This window comes from Ovis canadensis, chromosome 3, assembly GCF_042477335.2.
Source record: "Ovis canadensis isolate MfBH-ARS-UI-01 breed Bighorn chromosome 3, ARS-UI_OviCan_v2, whole genome shotgun sequence".
In the NCBI taxonomy this organism is placed as follows: Eukaryota; Metazoa; Chordata; class Mammalia; order Artiodactyla; family Bovidae; genus Ovis; species Ovis canadensis.
The window spans coordinates 86,972,147-86,993,972 of record NC_091247.1 but is presented as its reverse complement, the minus strand read 5'-3'; the positions used below and the strand labels follow the sequence as shown (position 1 = coordinate 86,993,972).

The following is a 21,826-nucleotide window of genomic DNA, read 5'->3' as shown; positions in this document are numbered from 1 at the left end:
ACAAAACCAAAATAGGGATCTCTGTTGTACATTTCAGTTTTTCCTTACCCCTAAGATAGTACTGACGATGAAGCAGCCCGAGGCAGTGGGGCTGAAGGAGGCAGTGTTAGGAGATGAGTTTACTTTTGTTGTTAAAAATTATTTCTTTATTTGGCCATACTGGGCCTTAGTTGCAGCTCGTGGGAACTTCCATCTTCGTTGCGGCGTGTGGAATCTGTTATTAATAGTTATAGCATATGGGATCTAGTTCCCTAACCAGGGACTGGCCCAGGCACCCTGCATTGGGAGCATGGAGTCTTAGCCACTGGACCACCAGGAAGTCCTGTAGATGAGTTTAATATTGTAGTCTTTGGATTATCCTTACTTGTAAAGGGTGGTGGAGAAATCCCTGTATTCCTCAAGGATATTATATTAACGAGCCCCAGGTCAAACCTAACGTGGTAGTCTGACCCTGGCCAAGGTGCCACAGCCATTCCTGGCCTTCACCATCTCATTTGATTTTAGGAAATTCAAATCCTCTTGTAGCTAACAGATTTGAGTTCTGATTCATTTCATTCCTAGTGGTGCATTAAAGATTACACTGATAACTGGGACTCTCTGTGTGGAAAATGAGAATAGTAATAGTTGCTCCTGTATCAGTTCTGCACAGTAGGTTTCCTGTGAAGAGGTGGATAACTCTGTGAAAGTGGTAATTACACAAGCATCACAACTTCCAATATGAAGAACTGTGCATTTTCTTTTTGCTAATGTCCGAAAGAACCAATTTATTGCCTTGAAAATGCTGAAGTGTTAATTTTTCTCTTCTGTTTTTAAACAGAGTACAGCTTTTATCTCGCACATGAATTTTTTGATGTTCTTCCTGTGCATAAGTTTCAGGTACTAATGGGAAAGAAGTCACATTTATAATCGAATAGCAAAGGGCCTTTTGTTGTAAGAATAAACATTTATGATGTTTAATTGTTACTATTTGAAGCTAGCTATATTCGGAAGTTTGATGAATATAAATAATTGAAAAGCAAAAGTGAAATATTAAGGATTCTTAGTTCTCTTAGGATAATTATTAAGAATTCTTAATTCTTCTGGGATAAAGATGTATGGGAATATAAGATGGTACGTGACTGTAGTACAATGAAGGATAATTTTTTTAGGAAATATTTTTAAATTCTAAAAATTAAAATTTTTCTTCATTCTTTCTGTGAGGAGATTTAAGATTTGGTAGCAGTGCGTGTGTACTGGTAACTTCTAGGGCTAAGAGTATAGGTTATTATGTAGTGATTTGTTGGCAAAGCTTCTGATTAGTCCTCCTAAGTCTGTTTTCTGTTTTGGGGGCGCTTACCATGTTGCTTACTCTCTCTTCCATTTCTTATCTAAACAACATTAATAGTTTGCATCTGTCAGTCTACTCATATTATTCAAAGGAAGTGAAGTAATGCCTTTAAATAATTTCAAGTGGTGAAATGTTCTGTAAATGTTATTTATCTAGCTTATATATGATAAGAGGAGAAGATTTGCTATTTTGATAAAGGCGGTTTTGAGAACAGACTTGCAGAAATTTGTTTTTTTGTTATTTGTGTTTAGAAAACACCACACGGATGGCGAGAAGTACTTGTTGATATTGATCCACAGGTTTCTGATAAACTGAGATTTGTTTTGGCGCCATGTGCCACCCCAGCAGAAACGTTCATACAAGTACGAATAAGCTTTTTTTTCCGTAAGTTTATTGCCAACCCAATCTTCGGTCTTATTTTCTCTGAGTTCCTATTTTAGAGTTCCTTGTAACATGAGAAGAGCTTTTTATTGATAGTGCAAATGCATAGGATCTGTCAGAATGGGTTCAAGTCATTCCTTGGCTGTGTGAGCTTCATGTAATAAGAATTTAAGTGCTTACTCAGCAAGTTCCGGATCGTCTCCTGCAGTTCTCTATCAAATGATGACAACATTGTCTACTTGACAGGAAGTTATGTGTCTGTGAAAACAGTGTTGTACAGTGTATATATAGTAAGGTAACAATAACAATATTTATTAAATACTTTCTTTGTGTTACTCTATTTTCTCATTCAATTCTCAAAACTATCCTCCAGTTCAGTTCAGTCGCTCAGTCGTGTCCGACTCTTTGTGGCCCCATGAATCACAGCATGCCAGGCCTCCCTGTCCATCACCAACTTCTGGAGTTCACTCAGACTTGCGTCCATCGAGTCAGTGATGCCATCCACCATCTACTGTTGGAGCATGCATTTTTGTCTCAAATTTAAATTTGGGTGAAAGAAAAAAGGCATGCTTCAACAGTATGGCACATGATTCTAGTCTGATTTTAGTCTGCCAAATGGTGGATGTACTGCTGCACTCTGTTGTCCTCAAGGAATAATCTCAAGAGGCTACAGATCTTAGGTTTGGGTTTAATGATTCAAAAATCCTTTACTTCCCAGGCACGTTTGGGCTTTAGATTGCCTGTTTTATCCCACCCACCTCCCCTTTTTTGAGCTGAGAAAAAATGATTTCTACTTTCTAGACCATAAGTAAGGATTTCTGTCTCAGAAGTTATTGATTTTATAAGCTTTTAAACATAAACCTGTGAATTGTTTTCTTTGCAAAACATAAGTTTAAAATAGCCTAAGTGCTTGTGAACATTTCTATTTTTTCACATTCTGGCTACCTAATTTTACCTGAGTGCGAATCAAATTCATAAAGCTTCCAGAAGCTAACCCTCTGAGAGTTGTTTTTAGTTCTTCACTTGAACAGTGTACACTTAGGAGAGAGGCAGTGATAACTTTTCCCTGTCATTTGGATGGAGCAAATGGGAATGGAAATCTGTTGTCCTGAAGAGCAAGCAGTGTAGGATGTAAAGAATGTCAGCATGGAACACTGAGGCCTGTCGGCTTATGCTTGAAACTGGCCCCGTGGTTTATGTAGTCACACCATGGAATTTATCAAACAGCACTGGGGGCTTAGATGGTAAAGCCAAGTAAGCTGGGATTCTCTGGTGTCTCAGTTGGTAAACAATCTGCCTGCAATCCTGGAGACCTGGATTTGATCCCTAGGTGGGAAAGATCCCCTGGAGAAGGGAATGGCAACCCACTCCAGTATTCTTGCCTGGAGAATTCCAGGGACGGAGGAGCCTGGTGGGCTACAGTCCATGAGGTCGCAAAGAGTCCAACACGACTGAGTGACTAACACACACTGGGGGCTTAGTGGTTTATTATTTCATTTAATCCTCACAGTAAGCCTAGAATATGTACTGAGGAACTAGACTGTGAAAGGTGAAGTAACTTGTCTCTAGTAAGCAGTGGATGAGCCGAGACTCGCAGGCTGAGTCTGCCTGACTCTATACTTCTTGCTGCTGCTGCTGCTAAGTTGCTTCAGTCGTGTCCAACTTTGCGACCCTGGAGACAGCAGCCCACCCAGGCTCCCCCATCCCTGGGATTCTCCAGGCAGGAACATTGGAGTGGGTTGCCATTTCCTTCTCTAATGCATGAAAGTGAAAAGTGAAAGTGAAGTCGCTCAGTCGTGTCCGACTCTTAGCGACCTCATGGACTGCAGCCTTCCATGCTCCTCCGTCCATGGGATTTGCCAGGCAAGAGTACTGGAGTGGGGCGCCATTGCCTTCTCCTGTGCTATTATAGGCAGAGACTTCAAGGCAAGTCAGTATCTCACTTACAATAGGTGTCTGTTTTTCAGTCACTAAGTCATGTCTGACTCTTTGCGACCCCATGAACTGCAGCACGCCAGGCTTCCCTGTCCTTCACCATCTCCCAGAGTTTGCTCAGATTTATGTCCATTGAGTTGGTGATGCCGTCCAACCATGTCATCCTCTGCCACCTCAGGGTCTTTTCTAATAGGTGTTAAGAGGTAGCAAAAGTTAATGTACATTTGCATAATGAGGAAAAAATTTTGTTCAATAACAGGAATTAGTGAAATTTAATATATACTAATCCAGTTGGCAAGTATTATTATTTACTGTTCATATACTTTCTAAGCGAATATGTACTTCTCGAAGACCCTTAATAGTTGAACATCTTGGGAAATAAGGGCTTCAGTTACGTTGACACTGGTTTATAAGCCGGTATTAACTAGATTTAGGGTATATCATTGGGGTACCTTTTGCCCCCAAAGAAGGCAGATATACTTAATAGGCTCTGTTTTGTTATATTGGATTTATTTAATTTGTTCTTCCAGCACAAGTTTTTAGTGTCTCTTATGTGCCAGACACTGTTCCAGGCAGACAAAAATCCCTTTCCCATGGTTTCAGCCCAGTGGAATATATTTATATGAATTATGATATAGAAGTGAAATCACCATAAATGAAATGATAATGTACTTAGCCATCTGGAGAGTTGGGAGGGCTTATGGCTTTTTATAAAAGGCATCAAAATAAAACGTGTTTGTAAACTGAGTGGATGGCATCAGAGAACCAAGGAGTTCTATACAATACAAAGGGTGTCATGTGAAAAGTTGAGTGTAGACAACATATTCATATTGACAAGGAATTTGTTTTTATTATAACTGAGAAATACTCATTGTAGGAAAACCGTAAGGAAACAAGTTTTTTGAATGATGTATTTTGATTCAGCTATTCCCTTACTAGGATGATGAAACAAGGGATCATGTGGAAGTGTGTCCTGAGGCTGGGGTTGTTATTCAGGAACTTTCTCAACGCATTTCGCTAACTGGAGGTGCTGCCCTGATCGCGGATTATGGTCATGACGGGACTAAGACAGACACCTTCAGAGTATGTATAATTCAGTCACATGATTTATCAGAATTTAACTGGTATAGTTTACTTAGTTGTCATATGTTAGGGTTGAAGTTCATTGAAGATATGTATCTCATTTTGGTTTCTACAGTGTCTGTCTTTGCTGCATTACATTATTTTATAATATATGTTGTTATAATTGCCCTTAACCCAGTATTTTACTGTCCACCTTTCCTATGAACAGGGTCTAGATTGTCTACATTATTCCTTAAGTTGCAGAACCTAGGTTTCCATAGATTCTAGTAAACATCTGAATAATTCAAGTGGGAAGATTTTCTTAAAAGTTCTTAAAAATTTCTCCTCCCTTCAGTTAAAAAAAAAAGTTTAACTTTATTATTTTTTTTTTTTAAAGAAAAACCTGGAGAGTTTCTTTTAAAACACTGTTTGTCTAGATTTACCTCTAGGATTCTGACTTGCTAGGTCTGGAAAGAGTCCAGTAACATGTTCTCAGGAGACTACAATGCATATGCCGATGGATACACTTTGTAAAACACTGTCTAGGTTCTGTTAACCTGAGTTCATCTGGAGAATTCTCTCTTCATCACCATGGACATTAATGAGAATTTTCAACAGATGTCAAAGGCAGCATGTTCAGGCACTACAACATAGTACTTCATAGTGGGTTTTCCACATAGTATCTCATTTGAAGAAAGGGTGCTATGTTGTAAGAGTTTGTAAACCCCTGATGTAGGCCATATATTCCTTTTTAACAGTTGTTATGTAAAGTGGACTACATGATAGCATTTCTTTAATCTTGATAATGATAACCATAAAAGTACAAAAACTCATCATTTAAAAATTACGTTCAAGGGGTTTCGTGGCCACCGGCTTCATGACGTCCTAACTGCCCCAGGAACAGCAGACCTAACAGCTGACGTGGACTTCAGTTACTTGCGTAGAATGTCCCAGGGGAAAGTAGCTTCCCTGGGTCCAATAGAACAGCAAACTTTTTTAAGAAACATGGGCATTGACGTCCGGCTGAAGGTAATGGTTTATCTTATTTCACTATTACTAACTAGTTTAATTTCCTAGTATTTCAACGCATATAGTAAATAGTGAGTTCACTTGGTCTCGGTGCTCTTATAGTCCGATCCATGGTGTTGTGGCCTTTTCAGCAGTGTAGGCTTCAGTGTAACCAGACCACTTGAGGGGAGAGCAGATTGGTAAGTTTCACGCATCTCTGTATGAGGTAGACTTAAGACTTCCAAATAGTGTTAATGTTTGTTAAGAAAACTTAACTGCCTGTATGAGTATGAATTTTAGAACTGTCTTAAAGACATCTTAACACTTCATCGTAGATCATACCACCTGGGAATGTTTGTTAAACATACAAATCTATAGGTTTGGGTCACAGCAACCTATGTCTTCAATAAACAGGCCATGATTCTGAGGTAGAGGCTCAAAATCACATTTTTAAGCACTGTTTTATTGAATAGCTAATAGTCATTGTATTACTACATATACCTAGGAATTGTTTCTTCTGGTTATTTTTACTGACATTTTTTCTTTTCAGATTCTTTTAGATAAAACAGATGAGCCATCATTGAGGCAGCAGTTACTTCAGGGGTATAATATGTTAATGAATCCTATGAAGATGGGAGAAAGATTTAACTTTCTTGCCTTGGTACCTCATCAGAGACTTCATGGTAGAAATCATCAGACGAATGCACGTCAGTCAAAACCCTCTCCATCACCTGTAGCTGGGTTTGGTGAACTTGCTTGGCAGTGATATTTCAGTTTGGACTTTTCACCCCCAAGTTGGCCTAAGAAACCAGAATAAAGGGAACATATTTTATATATCACAGGTAAAATAAATATTAAAATATTTTATCTCATCACAGCCAATAAAAAAAAACCATACAGTACCACTGGAAGTTGATCTTTTAAGATTGTATTTGTGTGTTCTCAATTTAATGAAACAAATTATTGAGTATCCTCTAATTAATAAAGCTGGTTGTTATAGTGTTATTTTAAAGTGTAAACATGAATACTGATTGGTTTAATAAAAACTGGAAACAACTGGCCATTCACAGGGGGCTGATTAAATATAACTAGTTGCTCCGTGGCATGTGGAAATCTTCTGAACCAGGAATCGAACCCATATCCCCTGCATTAGTAGGCAGATTCTTATCCACTGTGCCACCAGGGAAGTCCAAAAGTGAAAGAAAAGTGAAAGTTGTTGTGTCTGACGTGGTGATCCCATGGACTGTATCCCTCCAGGCTTCTGTCCATGGAATTCTCTAGGCAGGAATACTGGAGTGGGTTTGCCTGTTCCCTTCTTTAGGGAATCTTCCCAACCCAGGGAATCAAACCCAGGTCTCTTTACTGTCTGTGCCACCAGGGAAATCCGAGTATAATGTTAAATGGCCTTTATTGAAGTAAGTTCCTTCTGTATCAGCTTTGTTGAGTATTATCATGACTGACTGTTGAATATTGTTAAATACTTTTTTCTGTCTGTTGAACGACTGTGATTTCAATCCTTCTATTAACGTTGATCACACTGAATGATCTGCAAATAATGAACTATTCTTGTGTCCCTGGAGTACATCCCACTTGATCCTGGTATACTGTTGGATTCAGTTTGCTACTCTGTGTGGATTTTTGTGTCTTTATTCATCAGATACTGGCCTGTAGTTTTCTTTTGTAGTCTTTATCTGTTTTGGTACAAGGGAAATCGTGGCCTGGTAGAATCAATCTGGGAGTATTCCATTCTGTTACTGGAATAGTTTGAGGATAGGTATTAGCTTTTCTTTATATGTTTAGAATTCCTTTGTGAAGCCTAGAGTTTTGGTTTGCTGGGTTTTTTATTAATTACAAATTCAATTTCACCACCAATGATTGGTCTGTTCAGATTGTCTTGATTCAGTCTTGGTGGGGTAAGTTTCTAAAAATTTGTGCATTTCTTCTAGGTTGTCTGATTTGTTGGCATATAACTATTTGTGGTATTCTGTTTTTTTTTTTTGTATCTCTAGTAGTTCTCCTCTTTCATTTATTCTATTTGGGTCCTGTCTTTTCAATGGTGCTGCTGCTGCTGCTGTCGCTTCAGTTGTGTCTGACTCTGTGTGACCCCAGAGACGGCAGCCCACCAGGCTCCCCCGTCCCTGGGATTTTCCAGGCAAGAGTACTAGAGTGGGTTGCCATCGCCTTCTCCACTTCTCAATAAGCCTGGCTAAAGATGTATCAATTTTATCTTTTCAAAAAACAAGTGCTTGGTTCACTGATGTTTTCTGTTGTTTTCTGGACTTTATATTTCCTCTCATTTCCTTCCATATGCTAAGTTTGGGCTTTGTTCTTTTTCTAATTCCTTTAGATGGTAGATTAGGTTGTTTACTTGAAATTTTTTTTCTTGAGGTAGGCCTTATATTTGCTATGAACGCCCAATAATCACTATGAAATTTGCCAGTCTGGTTTGAAGGGTGAGGAGTCTTTTTTAATTTGTCCTTTTTGGTATCTGAATTTTTTATAATATGCTTCTGTGAATTTTTTAATTAAAAACAAAATTAAAATTAAAAACAAAGTTAAAAAAAATTTTTTAAAGTCACAGTAAAACCAATCAACCTGACAGGTACTTAAAATATGAATGAGAGTAAATGCAGACTACTTAGGAGGAATAATTTTCTAAAATTAGTTAATTCTCTCATTTTTGGATAATTGTCAAGATTTATTTCTGCAAGTTCCCATTCTTTTGGTTCACAGAACTTTTTAAATAATACCAGACATGGACTTTCTGAAGAATTATATTAATAGCCACACAAATTTGAGAGATTAAAAGAAAAGAATGTTAGTTATATGTCTTCAATTTATAGCTTAACTATATTGGAAGTTCACTGGCAGAGTGTTGAATGAAAATGTCCATAGTTGGCCATTCCCAATTATTTAATAGTTTTCATGATTAAGGGGAAAGAGTTAGCCAGTGCTTCTTAAAACCTAGAAAAAAGTAAATTAAGTCTTTTGGCAGTTGCAACAGTTGAATATTTGATGGTAGTTTCTGAAAAGCTTTTAATTATTCCAAACTTTCAATAAATGAGACCTCGAGGTAATTACCTCAAAGTTTGTATGAAATTGTAATAATGAGTTGTTTTTTATTTTAGTCAGATAAAAAAAATCTGTGTTCTTAAATATAGCATTAGTTTCATTTACAAATACTATTTCTGAAACAGTTCTCTTACCAAAGCCTGGGAAAATAACACAACCAAATACAATTTTCTTTGGATACCTCTACTAGCTCAGGTTTTCACATGGAAAAGTACAGTGATATGGAAATACATTTTATTATCAAACTTCTTTGAGGATATTTACAAAAAGTGGGATATAATTAAAAATGTACTAAACAATGTCATTATAGACTTTGTATACATTATCAAATGTTTCTAACAATTATTTCTTATACAAACATGATGACTTCAAGACAAAAAAGGTTATGCAGGTTATACAGTAACTGGAGAAAATTACTCAATTCTAAATTATCTGACAGTGCCTTTACAATTTTTTCTAAGAAAACTTCTCAATAACAAAAACAAAGAGTGCAATTAATTTTATGGCTTGTAAAGTTTTATTATATAAGTATAGCAAACAGCATTCCAGTTAAAATTTTCATCTTACGCAGTAAAGCCACAATAGGGTGCCTAGTGACTCAGAAATCACGTCATCTGAGCACACTGACCGTATAAACAGACTTAGAGAAATTAGGGGAGTCACCCCCATCACAGGGAAAAAGCGTTTCCCAAAGGCTTTGCACAATTAACTTGCTTTTAGTTTTTAAAGTTCCTGTATGAAGGTGAAATTCCTGAATGAGAATGAAATACTGAGACACTGTGGAATGTCTTCTGGGAATATCTAATGGTAGGCAGTATAGCAGAATGGTTAGAGTAAGGACGACTCTGGAGACACACTGCCTGGATTCAAACCCACATCCTAGTTGTGTGACCTTAGGCAGCTAGTTAATTTTCCTGGGCCTCACTTTCCTTATCTGTGAGACAAAGTTTGAAATGACTTATCCATGTCTACTGTGAGGGGAAAACATGTAAAGAGCTCAGAATAGAGGAGCACTGGTGTTTGCTTTCATTCTCTCAAGGGCATTTTTAGCCCTACACAAGGGAGTGGCTGCAGGGATCTCTGAAGGCACTCTCATTATGTTCACAAGAACACTCTTTTCTTTTGCTATTGCAAATTCCATGGGCAATGATAATTAACACTTTTATAACTTTTAGCTTATAAATATCTGATCTTCACAACAACACTGAGGAAGACAGAGGCAAGAATTATAACCTTTATTTTATAGATTGAGGAGCTCAAAGCTCAGCCAGGTTGTCACCTGCCGAGGTCAACATACTTTAAGAGTGGTGCCAGATTTTTGGGCTTCACATCTTTTGTTCTTTTTGGAGGGGAAAAAAAAAACATTCACAGTGATTATTTAGGAATCAAGAAACACAGAGCCCCTATATTTTCTATAAGTGGATAGTCCTAGATCTTTAACTTTTTTGGGGGGAAACTATTAGTAACTTTTAAAAGCTATGAAAAAGTCTAACCTCTTAAATATGTTAGGGTACAAAAACTGTTTAGCTGGCTGCTGGAGCTGCAGTGTTTTTAAAAATGCTTATTTCATTCTTTCATTTGCTCAGCTGATAATACAGCCCTACTCTTTATAAACGGTTTCATGCTGCACCCCACCCACTCCCCTAAACTGCTTAAAATAATTGATTTAAAAACATTCCGGATATCTGTAAAGCCTTGCAATAAGCTAAGGGAAGAAGAAAAGAGTACTGTTTGTTGTTATTTCCTGTAGCATTAACTGGCCCTGCACTGTCGCTGCTTTTGGCATGTATTTAATTTTCTTCCTCAAATTATACAGTCCCATGTAAAGAGAAATTGTGTGATTAGAGCTCAGATCTGTACCCATTAAATGTTGGAATCTAATGGTGGCATCACAACAGCATCAATGGGAATGTGACTATTCAGCCGCAGAGCTGAACTGTAGGAAGACGTACGCAACAACTCAGCACTGAGACCAGCAGTTCCTCCTCCTGGTTTTGTGTGTCAGTTGTCCCAAATAATCTTAGGGGCTGTTGCAACATACAGACAAAAGGTAACAACTTTTCATGTTCTGAAAAGCATATTCAGAATTTCAACCCCAAAGAAGTTAGAGCAATACTATTGTTCTGAAGTTTAACTGACCTAAAAGACAAGGGTAAACAAGTTCAGCACTCCCTTTCTGGGCATCTAGGAAAAACCCCTCAGTGCCTCTGTGGTCAGTTAAACAAATGTTTAAATGGCATGTTGGTAGCCTCTCAGTCATCTCATAAATGCAGATCTGTTTAGTTATAAACTGTGCAATAACTCTTGTATGATTTATCAAGTTATGCAATAACTGGACTCTAGCTTGCCTTTTTACTCCTTTTTTAAAAAAATAATGTAAGAACAGGAAAGGGAAGATAAATTAAGTGCCACTATTGTACTAAAATGAACGATTAGGAAAAAATACAAAAACCAGTTATTGCTTATGTTGTAAAGGTTTATGAAAAGCTTCATCTTGGATTCCATTATGTGTTTTTATGACTCAGTTTCCCCTCTTGTACCTACTCAGTATGAACTACAGTATCGGTGTCACTGATTCCTTATGTTTTCCGTATCTTTGCATCTTTTCAGATGACAGCATACAAAGAACAACAGTTATGCAGCAAAATACCAGTCCATAACATGAAATGCTTCCTTATTGAAGTTAGCTCACTGATAACTAAGGATCTTCTTCCATGTCATCTGGATTGGGAGCCATAATGAAGTGCTTTGGGTATACAAGGTTGTGTGTGTACGCATGTATTTCCCAGCGGGCATCGTCACTTTCGTGTGTAATGTAACGTTCACCAATGCGAGTTTCAAATTCTCTAAGGTCAAGCCAAGTCTGATAGTCCTAGGGGAAAAAAATGAAGATTATGAACAGTAAAAGAAACAAAATACTGTGAACTTGTTCTTTTTGCTTAGCACCCTAGTTATGCAGTTGACAACCCCTACCCCCTGCTGCTGCTAAGTTGCTTCAGTAGTGTCCGATTCTGTGCGACCCCACAGAGAGCAGCCCACCAGGCTCCCGTGTCCCTGGGATTCTCCAGAAAAGAATACTGGAGTGGGTTGCCATTTCAAATACTAGCTATACAATAAGTTCCATTTGTAATAATTTAGGTTAGCAATGTTATAGAAACTTTCTCAGATTTAGTCTCATGAAGGAAGTAACTCTTCTAAAATTAAAAAGTGGTGGTTAATAATAACTATTAATCTGATTACCCCTTACTCCTCAAAACAGGGGAAAGGTGCTTAGACTCTGTTATCAGGATAATTTAATAGTTGCTGAGATTAATTATGATTACATTTGTTCTAAAGTTACTTATATCCCTCATTCCCTTTACAGTAATTGTTCTAAAGCTTCCCTCTAGTCTGAAGTTTGGGGGTATCTTTTGATAAATCTATGCAATGGCTTTTAGGGGAATTAAACCAAACATTTAAAATGGCATATGTGATCTTTTCAAAACCAAAAAGTTTACACTTACATTTTAAAAATAAAATATATTTGACAATATAGTGTGTTATGCTCACCTTACAAAAAGGTGAAATAAACACCATAAGGCCCTAAGACACGCAGAATCTGATGATCTTTGACGAGTGGCTTCATTAAGTAAGACAGATCACCATGAACTGCTCAAATGAAGACTGCCAAAGAGAAATACATTGTTTTTACCTGCAGCCAGGGATGACTAAGAGATTTGTCTACGCTGTAACGTTTTCTCATCTTCACTTGAAGTAGGTTGTTTATCAAATCAATTGCTAAGGGAAAAGACAAAATTAGATATGTGAATCTGAGCACTGACCACCTCAAACCTGTGACTCTGCCTAGAAGGCAGTTCAATCCATAGAAATATAGGGTTGAGGATTTTTGCTTCTCAAGGACATAGCCTTTAAACTAACATAGTGACTGATAAATATTTACTGAATTCAGTGTACCTGGTTTATTAAGGAGATAGTACAGAATACAAGTTAAAAGTATAGCATGGAGCCCACCTGCCTGAGCCCAAGTTGTTACTGTGTGTGACATGGGGTCAGTTACTAAACTGCACTGTGCCTGTTTGCTCATCTGTAGAATGAAGTAGTTGAGAAGATGAAATAAACTTAATACACACAAAGGGCTCAGAATGGTGCTTTTATGTGCTAAGAATTAACCATTACTTTTAAAAATGAATAAAAGAGACCCTCTTTACAGTCTTGCTTTGCTGTTTTTTCCTCCACAAGGATGCTATGCTATTCTCTAGTCTTGGGCTTGGTCTGGAAAACAGCCAAAGCCCTTGCCTTGCTCCTGCAGACGTAGTTATAGTGAGGCAATAACTTCTTACTGAAAGTTCATACTTAACAGGTTTTTAATAAGTTCATGGTATTTTGGTGTATGTGGTGAGGTTTTAGCATGCATATTTTATCCAGTTATTTGTAGAAGTGGGCTAACTACAAAACCAAAGCAACCATGTAACTACACACTGACAATATCCTTATGTAACAAGGCAATTGTTACTAAGGTCTGCATCCAGGGATGAGCCAAACTAATGACTTATACTATTTCTAGTTCTATATACCGTCATACCAGTCAAAATCTTCTAGATTTTTTTCACCCTGTTTTTTCTCCCCAAAGTATTTTAAGTACTAGTTTCCCTATATTCTAAATATCCATTGTTCCTTAAATGGCAGTCTGCTATGTGCATCAGGATCATTCAGAGTGTTTACTAAAATGCATTCCTGAGTAGCAGTACAGCTGGTGAGTCTGAGTCTTAGGGACGGAGCCGGGGGTCTTTTTAATAACCTCACCAAGTGAGGTCTATAGACCACACTGTCCAAGGGGCTCTAAGGTGACTTTGGCAACATCCCCAATCCCTCATATATACTTCTTCCATCACATCTCTTCATTAACAAGTAAGCCTACTATTTACATGTTGTCCCTCAAACTTTTCCCAGTTTTATTAATCCCTATGATTAGGTCTCATAGTTGGCAGAATTTTAAAAAATGTTTTGTGGTGAAGAAAAGAAAAGTGACTATGAAAAGATAAGATTTTTTTCAGGAAAAATAGGCCCAACTAGTAGCCTAAGTAGATCATACAGTTTGGAGGAGTTCAGAGAAGACTTCACAGATGAGCCACGAGATCAGGGATCTCTCAAGGGCTGGAAGGGTTCCGACAGCAAGGAGGAGAGTAGGCAGGGGAGAGGTCAGGCAAAATGCAGCGAACGGCTGAAAGCAGCTTGTGCAGGCAGTAGTAGCAGATGAGACCAGAAGGTGAGAACTTGGGCCGCATCACAGAGACCTACAGATGCAGCCTGGTTACAGGGAGGCTGAGATGTCTGGGAGCACAGTTAGATGAAAGGAGCATTTCCAGAAGACGGACTTGGCAGTGGTGACTGGGGAGGACAATTAAAAAGCTGTTTCAGTAGTTTGGAAATGAGGCAGCTGGGACCTGGATCAGTGCCCTGCCTGGAAACTATTAGCAAGATAAAGAAACGATATATAAAAGGAAGTATTCTTGAAACAATGATAAATAGCTGAATTTGGAAGATGAATGGGAAATACTAAAAAGAGATGTCAAAACAGGGTGATTTGGAACCATGAAGGTTTTTAAACTAAGAGGCACAGACCAAAAATTAAAAATTTTTTTTTTTACCTTCACCAGAAATCTCTCTCCATGGATTTGGTGGGTACATAAATGCAGCATTCTGGATTTGGTCATTTATATCTTCGTCTTCATTAAAAGGAAATGTGCCACTGAGGCTCACATAGACGATAACTCCCACTGACCACATATCTAGAGAACGGTTGTAACCTTTGCTCCTAAGAACTTCAGGGGCTAAGTATGCTGGAGTTCCTACCACAGATCTCCTGAATGACTTTTCACCAATGATGCGTGCAAACCCAAAGTCACACAGCTTCACCTGGAAATTAAGGATGATGTTAATTTTATATTATTGATATAGATAAATATATATATATCAATTTATTTATACATACCTGTTCCTAAATATGATATGGAATCATTTAAACACATTTGCCAACTGTATTGATTATGAATGTCAAAAGATCATACATATGGAAATTGTAAAATACCCTTTTCCCAAAAGGAAGATACATTTATAACCCTATGATCCATTACTAACAGTATGAAGAACTTTGCTAAGTGCTCATTTCAAACAATCACTTTTGAAGTTTAGCTTCCAGAATGCCAAATACCAGACTGGTGTTATCAGTGCTCATCATTTTTGATGAAATGGAGGGTGCTGATCATTTATCATTTAGCTTTTAAGGAGACTCCTTTCTATCATCTGTAAGCAGGAATTATTTTTAAATCCTCAGTGGCCTCACAGTGCCTGTATAAAGGTACTCAAGTGTTTGCTAAATGAAAAGTAAGTTATGATATTTAAAAACTTACCCTTTATTTTACTTAACCCTAGACTCTCTCTTCCCAAGGTCACTATATATTGGCAAGTATATACACACCAGCTCAGGTGTGTTAAAAGATAACTATTAATGTGGCCAGTAAGAGAGTAATACTAGAGATTGCTTGAAAGAATTAAGAGTAGCTTTTCTATGACTATGGAACAAAAGATTGCTAGGTAGATGTTTAGATTTAAAGAGTTATGGAGGGTAGCCACAGTCACTACCATGATCTTTTGGAAAGAAAGCTCTGGAAATATAATGAGCTTGCTGCCTATTCCTCTAGCAGAGGTTCTAATTCTGGTGATTAAGGATACGTCCATGCTGAACAGCAAATGCCAAGTACTTCCCTGAGGGAAATGCCCAGATTCACAAAATGTCTTCACTAAAAACGTTAAGATGAACTGAGAGATGGGGGATTTGGCCTCTCAAAACCAGTGATACACATAATGACTGGAAAGCAAAGATGGACCTTCATACATGTTTTTATGATGTTAGTTTTGTGTCATTACTGAATTTGGCTACTTCCTCTGAGATTCAAATCCTATTTGAAGAACAGGATTATCAACCATGAAGAAATGTGAACTCTCTTTTCCCCCTCATTAAATGCCATATTTCATCTAATATTTTGATAAAGATGACTTGGCAGTTTGGCAACTGAAAAAAGAGTGGCCATGGCTGGCATTTGATAAAAAAAAAAAAGGGTATCAAATAAATGACATTATTTTCCCTTTGATCCTAATGGAGGTCAGAAGGTTCGAGTTTTAACCTTAGCTACCTTAGCTGGAGGGATGTGCATCTTTTGCCCATACTCCTTTGTAGATCAAATGAAATAATATATGGAAGCACTTTATTTAAAATATAGCATCAATGCTCATGGCACCTTTTTGACCTCATAAAGACAGGGGATTACTTTTATTCTCATATGCATTCTAAGAGGAATATGATTACTTCCTTAAATGTAAAAGAGTTGAATAATTTTTAAAAATATCTTTCTTTGAAAGACAATCTGAGTTGTATTTACCAACTGAATAGTCATCTGTTGCCCTTATTCTAGCCTCTTGTCTAGTTGTTTTTTAAATAAGTGCACATAAGCAATAACTTGGGAATAAATTATTCGAGCTGATGACAGTCATGAGAAACATTCACGGGCACCACCAATGTATAGTCCTCAGGATAAATGATTCAGACTTTGGGTTAAGAGCCATTTTTAGGTTATGAGATAAATCTGAATCAAGATGAACACGTTTTAATGAAATAAAATTTAACCAAGTAAAAAACAAAATGTGTGTATCACATGCAGGAGACACATTATCATCATATGTATGTGAGCCCCGGTGGTGATGGGAAACGTAATTCTTCCATGGGTTTTGCTGAGAATGTTTGAAATACAGTACTCCAAAGAGGAAGCGTTGGCTGCCTGCCTCAGCCAAAATCTCATCTTCCCATTTCAGGATTATCTCTCAGTTTATTTCATACGGAATTTGTCCTGAGGACCAAACACCAACCAAGGCTACCTCTTCCTACTTCATTCCCAAACCACAGGGGAGTGGTAAACTGTGCACAAATCACAAAAAATGACTCCTTAAGAACTGGTCTAAAAAGTCATCAGGTGTAAAAAGTCTTCATGAAAATAAACAATATATCAATAATTCGTAAAGTCTCAACTCAAATTAGTCAGGTCTAAATCCCCCCCGGTAGTTACAAGCTGAAAACTCTATTTCTGTAGTTATGAACTGAACCTACAGCACTGCCTTGCATTACATGTGTGCTTCATAATGCTGCCACACAGATACTCAAAACCATACTTTAAAAAGGCTCTGGAGAATAGCTCACCTGAGGAAACGGCTCTGCTGATGCGAGCAGCACATTTTCTGGCTTTAAATCACAGTGCACAATATTCTTAAAATGCAGATTCCTCAAAGCAACAAGTATCTGTTATTGAAGAAAAGAGAATGTTTTTCTGTTCCTGGAAAAGTCACAGCTAACTCCTAACTGGACCCCCCGAATGGTATAATTTGAAAAGTCCATTACAGTTCATCAAGATTTAACTGTAGGTGTTATTGTCTTCTTCAAAGTAACAACACCCACAATATCCCAATATGTGAAAAGCACTACTATTTCTCATAGTCCTTAATTTTTCTCTAGCTTCAAAAAAAAAAAAAAAGTTTAAAATACCTGTGTAACCATGAATTTAGTTATTCGTTCTGGAAGTCGACTTTTCTCACTAGATAAAATCATTTCCAGCATATCTCCATGTAGCTTTTCCATCACTACAAAAACTCGTTCCGGGGTTTCGAACATACATTCCAGGTTTACAATCCCAGGATGGTGCAAATTCTGAAGAGTTGCAGACATCATGTGACCAACTTGGGTAAAGTTTTACTATGCAAATATCTAACAATGTACTGCAATTAACTGTATGGAATAATGGCACAAAAGATAGTTCAGAAAAATAAAAGCAAACAAAATAAAAAGGATCATGGAGTTTGATTTTCAAAGTTCTGTACTGAAGAGAAGACGCACGGGAAGGGAAAGAATGTTTTCCCAGTTTGATTATATAACTACCCTTGTCCATTACTGCTTTTCCTTTCTTCTCATCTTTTTAATCTTCTGATGGTATTCTAACTTTATGCTATCCACAAATAGGCACCAACTGCCAATCAAAGTTTTAGCCAATTACACAGAGATTTGGTTCTTCAGGGCTGTTTGTAAAGGTCTTGGCTCAACAGGTGGCTTTGTCTTTAAGGTAGTTATTTATCTAAGTCCTGATCTCATATTATATCTTGATTTGGTCTTCCCTATTTCATGTTCAACATCTCTACCACCATCACCCGATTTTTCTCAAGCACTATTAGGCTCACAGGTTGGGGCTTCACTGATAGCTCAGTTGGTAAAGTATCCACCTGCAATGCAGGAGACCCCAGTTTGATTCCTGGGTCGAGAAGATCTGCTGGAGAAGGGATAGGCTACCCACTCCAGTATTCTTGGGCTTCCCTTGTGGCTCAGCTCATAAAGAATTCACCTGCAATGCAGGAAATCTGGGTTGGGAAGATCCCCTGGAGAAGGGAAAGGCTATCCACTCCAGTATTCTGGCCTGGAGAATTCCATGGACTGTAGAGTACATGGGGTCACAAAGAGTTGGACACGACTTACTGGCTTTCACTTTCAGGCTCACAGGTTTGAAAAACACAAAGCTGAATGTGATAGTTAAAAAAAAAGCAAACTATCTTACTGGTATTAAACAAAACTTCCTCAAAAGTGAATTTGAGAAGCCAGCCATCCTCAAAAACATTTAATGGTTCTTTATTTCTGGACATAAATCTAAATTTCTGGATGAATTTTAGTATCTTCAATAACCTGGTTTCATTTTTCTTATTCAAACTTAAATGTTCTTAAATACTGGCCCAAGTGATTAAATGTTTTAATCCTTATTAACAGAAATAGTTTTTTCTTACGCTTTTTTTCTCACACTGTGGATATCAAATTATGCCAAGAGGGCAAACGTTTTTCCAGCCTGTGTGAAGTTGGGCCCCATGTCTCAACTGTGTTTTGAAACCACCATTCTCAGTTCCCGTTGTAATGGCTCAATTTTTGCTCACACTGACTCTCTTCTGGACTACTGTAGCAGCTGCCCCTGCACTCTTCACGCAGCGGTGCTTATCCTGTGGTACTGTATTACATGTGTACTATCTTACTCGCTAGTACAGTACTTACAGCAGAGACTGTGTCTTAGTCCATTTTAGCTTAACTTCTGAATCATGGTTGGTGTTTTAGAAGTGTTTAGAAAATGCACAGCAAGCACAAAGTAAATATTGTTTATAATCAGCTTAAAACAATTTAATGGTGGTGTTCCAGGTGGCAAAATAAAAAGTGACACTCTCTTACAGGAGATAAAGTGAAATACCCCAGTGGTGGGGCATGATAACGGCAGTAAGCAGAAGATCCAAAACGTCCTAACTCCGATCAACGTAGAGCTGTAAGTGTGGCCGGCTGTCCCCTATACACTGCAGTCAAATCACCTCTCAAGTTTCTCACCCCCAACCCCTGCCATCCTTGAGAACATATGCATGAACACACAAAAACACAACTATGCTGTAACATAATTAACAACTTTTTCTATTTGTTTAATGTCCTATTTCCTCTGGAGTCTGTTTTGGTAAATTATAGTTTCATAGAATTAATCATTTTCTCCAGGCTTTCAAGTTTATCTAAATAGAGTTGCACAAGATAGTATCTTAGTGAGTGAAAGTCACTCAGTCGTGTCCAACTGTTTGTGACCCCATGGACTATACAGTCCACGGAATTCTCCAGGCCAGAATACTGGAGTGGGTAGCTTTTCCCTTCTCCAGGGGATCTTCCCAACCCAGGGATCGAGCCCAGGTCTCCCGCATTGCAGGCGGATTCTTTACCAGCTGAGCCACCAAGACAGTATCTTAAGATTTCCTTAATTTTTTTCAGTATTTGTGATCATCCTCCCAAAATGTTTTTGTATTTTCTTGTATTTTGATTCAGTTGGACACTTAGTTTGTTGCTATCCCACCCACATAGCTAACCAGCTTTTGGGTTTACTGTACTAAATTTATTAACTTCCAGTTTTATCTTTGTTAATTCTGTTTTCCTTAGGTTGACTGTTCATCCTTTAACTGGAGTTGGACTCAGTTCATTTATTTTCATTCCTTCCTCATTAAGTATTTGACATTTCTATGAGTAGTAGTTTAAAAGCTCTGATAAACAGTATTTTCACAATTATTTTCTAAATACTTGGGTCATGATTTTGCTCTCTGATTCAATAATTAAGACTTTAAATAAAAAGTTTTTTCAGGTGATGGGAGATTTTTTTCCCCCAGTTTTATAATATATTTGCAGTTTTAGTACATTAAGATAAAAAACATTTTTTAGCTAATAAAGTATTTATTTATTTGTGGGTACAGAGTTCAATATAAACTGGTAAGATCTACCTTATAATGTTTAGGCCTCTTCTGTTCTTACTTAGCTTTGTCTACTTCATCTGTCATGGACTTTTATGTATTTGTCTGTTCCTCCCTGTAATGGTCACTAGTTTTCCTTTAAAGTTATTGACGTCATTTGGTTTAGCGTGATTTGCACTCTTCCACTGAGAGTGCCCTTCTTAATTCATTTCATGTTTTCTCTTGAATTAAATCTTACTAGGTCATGACGCCCCTTCACTTTCTTCTATCTGAGAGAAACCCAGAGAGGCTGTCATGACTGTAGACCTCAGAAAGAGCCAGCAAAACCAGTTCCTGTTGTGGTGCCTCTTCCTACATCTGCCCGGTCCCTCTCCACTGTTTTGGGAAAAAGGTGTACCTATTCTGTATATCTGAACTCTCTTCTATCTGTATTAGAGTATGCTTTTCTGTGTCATTTTTCTTGTAGCTTCTGGGTGATTTCCAAGAAGAGGAGGGGAAAATACTGAACTTCCCATTCACACAGGGAGCCAGGAGAGCACTCCATCTTTTCTCCCCCACTTTACTACCCTCCTCAGGCAATAACAGAAGATTTTACAATACCACATCCTTACGAAATGAGAGTAACAAAATCCCCCATACTACAGTTATTTAATTATGTTCCTAGTCAGGCAATATCAATGAAAAGAACCAGAGTGCTATAATAATAAAGTGTTTACATTGTATATTACCTGCAAATTCCTAAACTTAGTTTTATTAACATCTGCAGTTGGTAACATGGGAGAAATAAGCTTCAGTATTTAGTTCAGAGCTGTATTTGTGATCAAAGTTACACGGAGAACTTATATCTGGAATCTAAAGTTTGACACAAATGAACATTTCTATGAAACAGACACAGACTCACAGAAATAAAGAATAGACTGGGGGAAAGGGGTGGGGGAAGGATGGATTAGGAGTTTGGAATTAGCAGATGCAAACTAGTACACATAGGATGGATAAACAACAAGGTCCTACTGTATAGCACAGGGACTATATTCAATATCCTATGATAAACCATAATGGAGAAGAATATATATATATGTGTGTGTATAAATGAGTCACTTTGTTGTATAGCAGAAATTAACACAACATTGTAAATCAACTACAATACAATTTTAAAAAGTGACAAGGAAAAATCAAGTCTTATGAATAAATCCTTAATATTTATTTTTTGCATAAAAACTGGATATTGAGAAAGAGTCCAAAATTAGATATGAAAAAAGATCTCTAACAATATTTTCAAACCCTGATGCAGAGTCTGAATGCTACTATTCAGACTATTTTAAAGGTAGCTTCATAGGAGGAGGCAGCCTTGAAGGGACCACAGGTAGCTTGTAGACCATCTTTTGATCATCTGGGAAAAAGTGAGGCAGGTGTTAGTAATAGTGACCAGTAATGTAATAAATGTAAAATTAATTACATGTTTACAACTTTCTTACCTTCTTCTCCAAAGAAGCACCAGGTTCAATAGGCTGTGTCTTCTTGAACTTCACCCACAAGCAAATAGGGCTCTGACAGCATTAACTATTACATTTTCTTAAATACCATGCAAAAGCTACACAATGAATCAATAAACATTTGCATATTATAAATTAAATGTATTCAGAAAAATAAAGCTAACTTTTAATCTTCTAGATGACTTCCAAAACAGATAAACAT

General features: G+C 37.5%; 2 protein-coding genes across 7 annotated transcripts in view; one reads left to right on the top strand and one right to left on the bottom strand.

The window, feature by feature from the left end:
- The window catches only part of NDUFAF7 (NADH:ubiquinone oxidoreductase complex assembly factor 7), a 28,551-nt gene extending 7,698 nt beyond the window's left edge, over nt 1-20,853 (top strand). For 2 of the 5 annotated variants that reach the window (XM_069583550.1, XM_069583552.1), the window contains 5 exons: nt 818-876; nt 1,579-1,689; nt 4,583-4,726; nt 5,561-5,734; nt 6,264-6,624. In XM_069583550.1, the coding sequence (XP_069439651.1) occupies nt 818-876; nt 1,579-1,689; nt 4,583-4,726; nt 5,561-5,734; nt 6,264-6,479 (704 nt within the window). In that variant the 3' untranslated portion in view covers nt 6,480-6,624. Of the gene's footprint in view, nt 1-817; nt 877-1,578; nt 1,690-4,582; nt 4,727-5,560; nt 5,735-6,263; nt 6,625-11,395; nt 12,995-19,090; nt 20,166-20,372 lie in introns of those variants that run through there. The other 3 variants (XR_011255744.1, XR_011255743.1, XR_011255742.1) reach the window with 3 other exon arrangements.
- Nucleotides 8,802-21,826, bottom strand: part of PRKD3 (protein kinase D3) — an 86,186-nt gene continuing 73,161 nt past the window's right edge. For both annotated transcript variants that reach the window (XM_069583537.1, XM_069583538.1), the window contains exons 15-19: nt 17,379-17,540; nt 17,037-17,135; nt 14,434-14,701; nt 12,477-12,562; nt 8,802-11,657 (exon numbers count right to left, since the gene is read on the bottom strand). In XM_069583537.1, the coding sequence (XP_069439638.1) occupies nt 11,484-11,657; nt 12,477-12,562; nt 14,434-14,701; nt 17,037-17,135; nt 17,379-17,540 (789 nt within the window). In that variant the 3' untranslated portion in view covers nt 8,802-11,483. The remainder of the gene's footprint in view (nt 11,658-12,476; nt 12,563-14,433; nt 14,702-17,036; nt 17,136-17,378; nt 17,541-21,826) is intronic.